Source organism: Pteropus alecto, unplaced genomic scaffold, assembly GCF_000325575.1.
Source record: "Pteropus alecto unplaced genomic scaffold, ASM32557v1 scaffold101, whole genome shotgun sequence".
Taxonomy (NCBI): Eukaryota; Metazoa; Chordata; class Mammalia; order Chiroptera; family Pteropodidae; genus Pteropus; species Pteropus alecto.
This window is the reverse complement of record NW_006432945.1, coordinates 3,783,499-3,789,703: the sequence shown is the minus strand read 5'-3', so window position 1 is coordinate 3,789,703 and position 6,205 is coordinate 3,783,499. Positions and strand designations below refer to the sequence as shown.

Sequence of the window (6,205 nt, the reverse complement as noted above, 5' to 3'; positions counted from 1 at the left end):
AATGATGCCCACCCATGTGGGTGAGAGTGATCTTCTTTACTCAGTCTATTGAATCAAATGCTGATATCTCCCAGGAACATCCTCACAGAGACACCCGGAAATAATGTTTTCCCAGTTCTCAGGGTGTCCTTTCTCCCAGTGAAGTTGACACATAAAATTAACCAGCACGATCTGCCAAAATATTAGCGGAGTTACCTCTGTGTGGGTAGTTGGATAATGGGGAGATTTTTTTTCTTCTATTTGCCTTTAAGTCAATTCTAGACTTCACTATCATGTTTGACCAAGAATCATAAAAATATTAAAGCTTATAAAGTTAGCCAGCTACTCCCCCTACAGCAATTCTATTGACTGTTGAACAGGGCTAGAATTAGAAAAGTAATTTTTTCAGTCTAAAAAAACAAGATGCAATAAATTACATATTTAAGAAACTGGCAAAGACCAAAAACATCAGAAAAATCAAGAAAATACCATATTATTATTAATTGTACTTCTATAACACTATCTTCTTATGCTTTTAAGCTGCATATTCTTTGTTCTCCTCTTCATTAGACAACGATTCTGTAATATAATTTTTCTATAGACCAAAAGTTAATTTAGTCTTTCCATGCGGTGGGTGAAAATTTGATTTCAAAATATTGAGGTAATTACTTTCAACCTCTCAGTGCATTATCGGTAATGTCATGTAATTTTTCAGAATTGTTGTCAATTTGGAAAAACCTCCAAGTTTTTCAATGTGTGAGTTGGTAATGTTTCAGGCAGTTCATTTTTTCTTTTCCAGTGATTCATCTTAAGTATTCTTAGAATCGATGATACTAGTTAGCCAACTTGTTAACCAGTTTCTTACTGACATCCTGCAATGTGGCATATTACCCTCATCAGTGTCAATATTTCAGATGAGGACAGCAAGAATTGTAAGTGCTTTTCCATTGTATTTGTATGATCCATTCTACCTCATCATTGGATAATCAGACAATATAGGAGCCTGGTCATTGCTTTTATTTGGCATTCATCTCTTCTTCTGAATAAATTATTGCTTCTAGTATAATATGAAATTTGATTTTACAGTTTGCTTATTGATGTCAGAAAATTTCCCATTGATTTTTAATTGCTTATATTTATCTCTTTTTTATATTTCATTAATTTTACGTACTTTTCTGGTTTTTTTTTAATATGTAAGTAAAATTAGAGATGACAATAGATGGGCTCTTTATGTACAAACCAATCGGGAGCCTGTACTATCTATCTTTTATTGAAATATCCCAGAACATATTTCCAAATAGCAGCTAAAATGTCATATCCAAGCTTTATGAAAGATGCCATTCCCACTCCCATTAACAAAGAAAATATTCCTCATGGCACGTTTCTAATTGTATAAGCTGAATTTTTAATTTCATTCCTGGCAGCTGAGAATCCTGTTTTGATAAGACATAAACAACAACTAAATCCTCTGCTTACAATTTTACTTGTGTGATGATCCGAAGAATTTTCAAAGATTAGCTTCTGGGCCGTACATTCAAACCTTTCTCCTCCGCCATCCTCCTAGGTTTGGTGCCGAGCAGCAGAGGAATGTTCGTGTTTGGCGACAGTGTCCCTTGTCAGGTGAGTTAGCATGGTGGGTGGTAGGAATATCCCATCATACAGCTAGCAATAATGACTCTAGAGAGAAGTGACTGCAAGCCACATATATATATATCCCACTATACAAAGATATCTCTGATTAATCTTCCTTTGCAAGCTCCCCCTAAATGCCCACACCTACTGCTATCAGACGTGAAGGGACTGAGGGGAAGTAGGGTTGAAAAGAGACAGTGGTCTTAACCATTTTGGTTAAACTGTCCCACTTTTGCAAACGTTATTCCAATCTTTCCCCGTGTGAACACGTTGCTAGGGCCCCTGCTGGGCCTTGAAAGGGGACAGTAGGTGCGCGGCCTTGAGCTTTTACACACTGACTTCCTGGCAACTTTGCCTCAGCCTCCCCCCCACTCAGCACCATCTAAACCCTCATTCTCATTCTGCTGGGTTAGTGCCATCGCCTCCTGTTTCTCTTTGTCCCTTTCAGTTTCTTCTTAACACAGGGCCCAGAGTGATCCTGTAAACATAGAAGTCAGATTGTGTCACACCTCTGCTCAAAAGCCTGTGATGTTTTCCCATCTCATTTCAAGCAAAAGCAAATAGTCCATATGGCCCTGCATGACCTGGCCCTTTGCCCTTCTAACCTCACTTCTTGATATCCAGCCCTTCCTCATTGTACTCCAGCCTCCTACAGTTTCTGGAATAGCCAGGCATGCTCCCAAGAGGGTCTTGCATTTACTGTTCATGCAGCCTGGACCCTCTTCCCAGATGGTCTCATGGTTCCCTCTCTCACCTCCTTGCTTGACCTCCCCTCACTCCTCCCTGTTTCTCCTCCGTGCTCAATATTTCTCCATAGAACATATCACCACCTAAATACTATGTTATGTCTATTGTCTGTCTCCCTCCTGTAGAATGTGAGCTCCGTGAGGTGTGGGTCTTTGTTTTGTCTACTGCCATGTCCTGTGCCTAGAACAGTGCCTGACACATGACTGATTTTTGGTAAACACAGGGGTCTCTGCCTTTAACTTTCCCTTCTGTAGCCCCACCAGAAGCCCACAGGACCACCTTCTGAGAAAGACCAGTGAAAGTACACTTACTGGAAGGCCAGTTTCCCTAAAAGAGAAGAGCGAAGTTGAAATAGTAACAGGGTTTTCTAGCATTTGAGCAAGTGGTGTTTATAACGAATTGTCTTCTGGTGAAGTGAATCACCAGAGGATTTGATCACTGACCTGTTGCACCTCCTCCCCCTGCCCCCGAAGACATAATCCAGGGTCATCGTGGCAGTAATAGGAAATTGCAAAATCATGTATATAGTTTCCCTTCCCAGTTCAAAGGAAAAAATACAAATAAAAAGACAGAAGAAAATGAGACATTTGAAATGCTTGTTCTTATCTTCTCATTTTCATGTTTCTCCTGACAGAATAAAATGAACCAGAAATATTACAGAAAAGCAAAAAAAAAACAGGCTGTTATTAGAGCATCTCGCTTGGTCAGAGAAGTGTTGGCATCCTGGTGTGACAAATGCGCTTAGTGCCAGGGATGGCAATATGGCTTGTAAATATAAAATGTTTTAAGATGTTAACATAATGCAACATTTTCCAAAAGGTTAAAAAAGACAAGTAAAAGTAATTATAATCCCTCCACTATGACAGAGAAGCTAGTACTTTGATGTATTCTTGTCTAATTTTTTTTCATATGCATGTACTTTCTCATTGTGGTAAAAAAAAAACACACAATATAAAATTTATCATTTTAACTATTTCTAAGTGTACAGTATAATAGCATCATACACACATTTTTATATATATGTTATATTTGTACTTTTTGTATGCTGATTTTTTTCTCACTCTACCTCATATCAAATAAATCTTCCATGTGGCAAACTTGTCTGCATGCTTGTAATTTTAAAGATGCATAATATTCTATCCCATGGCTATCACATATTTTATTCAGCCATTCACCTATAATCGAACCTTTATGTTGCTTACAATTTTTCACTCTTCAGAATATTTAGTGAATATAGTATTTTTCTCTTTAGCATTTTCAATGATCTTCCTAAGATAAATTTCTAGAAGTTTCCTAGGGAAAACAAAGTCAAAAGTGATGACTCTTAAAAATTACAATAAAATTGCTTTCCAGTAGGTTTGTACCAATTTACAATGATGCCAGTGAAATATTAGAGTACCAATTCACCACATTCTCGTTGGCATTTGATGATACAACCTTTTATTTTGCTAGTGTAACATTTTTAAAGGTTTTTAAATTTTTCGCATATATTTTCCTATATTGATTTTCCTTGATCATTTTCTTCTGTTGGGAAATGCCAGTTCATGTCACTTGCGCAGTTTACGTTTGGGAGGTTGTTTCAATATTTTTCTTGTTCCTTTTCACGGGTTATATATATACTCGAGATTTTAACCCTCTATCATATCTACTGTGACTGTTGCTCCCATCTACTTGTTTTTAATTTTTGGTCATACTGTCATCTAAAGCAATTTAACATTCTTATATGGTTCAGATCTTTCCAATGTGACTTCTCCTATCACATGTCTTCTCAGAAAATTCTCTCTATGGCCTCATCTCAGGGCTTTAATAAAGGATTTAATTCTCCTTTACCTTCCTCATTGTATTTTCTACATCTAATTAATCAATCCATTCATTCTGATGTATGATAGGTCAAACTGATCCGTTCCTGAAATGCTAAGGTAACCAAGACCCCTTCTTTAAATATGTTTGAAGGAAGCCTCGAATAAGTAAGCCAGTAGGCCCATGCTCTATGGAAAGTTCTCGTGTGCTGGGGCACAGTTCCAGGTTCTGTGAGAGCGAGGTAAAAGGGACAGCCCCAAAGGACTTAGAACATGGCGTGGCTCTGGAAAAACAGAAAAGTGGCGGTAAACGGAATGAAGTGCGGGACTGCACCTCAGTGTCCGCTGTTTGCTGTTTTTACCTTGCCTTTTCCCTTCATAAACATAAACACTGGGGGAATGAAAGCACTTCCGAACATTAAAGGCCACTTGACCCAGAGGTCTTCCTATCTTGTTAGAGTCCTTTTAAGTTTCCGGGATTGAGGGCTCTCGTTGACTTGAGCACTCGTGTGTGGAGCGCTGTGCTAGGCACGCTGGGTGTGCTTGTGTGGGAAGCCAAGTGATAATAGCCCTGGGGTGACCACGAGTTCTGTCGAGTAACGACAAAGATCAAAGGGAGATGAGAAGATAAATCTAGGCAGATAACCGAATCGATATTGCTCGGCTGTGCGGCGTCGATGGCGTGGGGTACGCACTGTCACTGTCAAGGGTTGCACCCACTCCCTGAACCGCCCGCCGCCGCCCCTCCGCCCTCTGCACAGTCGGTGGAAGCCTCTGCCCACACAGACATGATGCTCCTCTTGCTTTACTGCACTCCGTCAAGTTCACACAAGCCAAGTTCACACAAGCTCCGTCTCACAGCTTTTCTAAGGGTCATAAATCCTGGGGGAAAAGCCACGTGCACTCGACTGGGCGTCAGAAGAGCGGGTCCCCGGCTGCTGCCCACTAGCCTGAAAACCGAAACGACCACACTGGGGAGGCACGTCTGAGCCCCTAGTCCTGGTTCCCACCTGCCCACTCAGGGACGCGGTTATCATTCTCTCTCGGTGCTCACAGCATGCAGACCACAAACCCGTAACCTCTCGTTTTTGTTCTTTGCTGGGACCGTGTACGGTACTGCTTGACTTTGCATCTTTTAACTGGCAGGCAGGTGGTGGGGAACGCGCGGTACCTCTGCGTCATCCCCAATTTGGCCTGTAGGCAAACTGTTACTTTCATCTTGGACAAGTAAAAGGATCTGGCGTTCATTTCTCCAAATCTATCAATAGTGAGGTCCACCTTGGCAGACTCGCTCTCAGGGAAGTCCGGTTACTGCTTCCCTCCAGGACAACCTCCTCCTTCCCACCCTCCACTGGGCATTCCTCCTGGGGGCGACTTCGCCTCACTCCCTCCCACTGCCGGGCGGGACTCCTGAAAATAGAAGTAAGTGCTCCAGCAGAAAGGCCCTGGGGTGCCCGTGGCCCTCAGGGCGCGCAGTGGACTCTATGAAGCGGGTCGTCCCCTCCGCGGGCCCGCGCCTCCCGTGTGGGGTGCGGAGGGCCGCGGAAGGAGTGAGAGTGGCGCCCTGTGACTGATCGTCGCGGAGAAAGTCCCCCGAGACTGTTTGTTTTTTTTTTAAGGCAGCCAAGAAAAAAGTTTTATTTGTGACCCTTGCGCTGGAGGCGGAGCCGATGCGCAGGAAGATACAGTGATGGGACCGGGAAGAAACCACTAAGCCCAAACCACTCACTTGTATTTCTCACTCTGAGTTCCCCGAGAGCAGCCAGACTCCACCGGCTGCGCCGCGCGTCCCTGACCCCCACCCGCCCCGGCATCCTCTGTGGGTGGGCTTCGCGTTCCCTTCGGGTTTCGCAGCCACCACGTGACTTCCACGAAGAGCGAGGCCCCAGCGGAAAGCTGAGACAGGGGTGGGATTTGGGACCCCGAGGTGCGGCGAGCGGAGGAAATGAGGCGGGTTGGGAGAGGGAGGGGGCGGGGCAGACTCGGGGACGTGAAGGACGGCGGGCAGGGACGGGGGGTGGGGAAGCCGGGAAGACTCGCCGCTGCTG

At 43.4% G+C, this 6,205-nt stretch overlaps 1 protein-coding gene across 1 annotated transcript in view; it reads left to right on the top strand.

Annotated features, from left to right (window-relative positions):
• The first annotated feature begins 856 nt into the window (after positions 1–856).
• Positions 857–6,205, top strand: part of BATF3 (basic leucine zipper ATF-like transcription factor 3) — a 17,242-nt gene continuing 11,893 nt past the window's right edge. Inside the window, exons 1-2 of the mRNA XM_025043996.1 lie at positions 857–911; positions 1,544–1,599. Coding sequence (XP_024899764.1) covers positions 857–911; positions 1,544–1,599 — 111 coding nt within the window. The remainder of the gene's footprint in view (positions 912–1,543; positions 1,600–6,205) is intronic.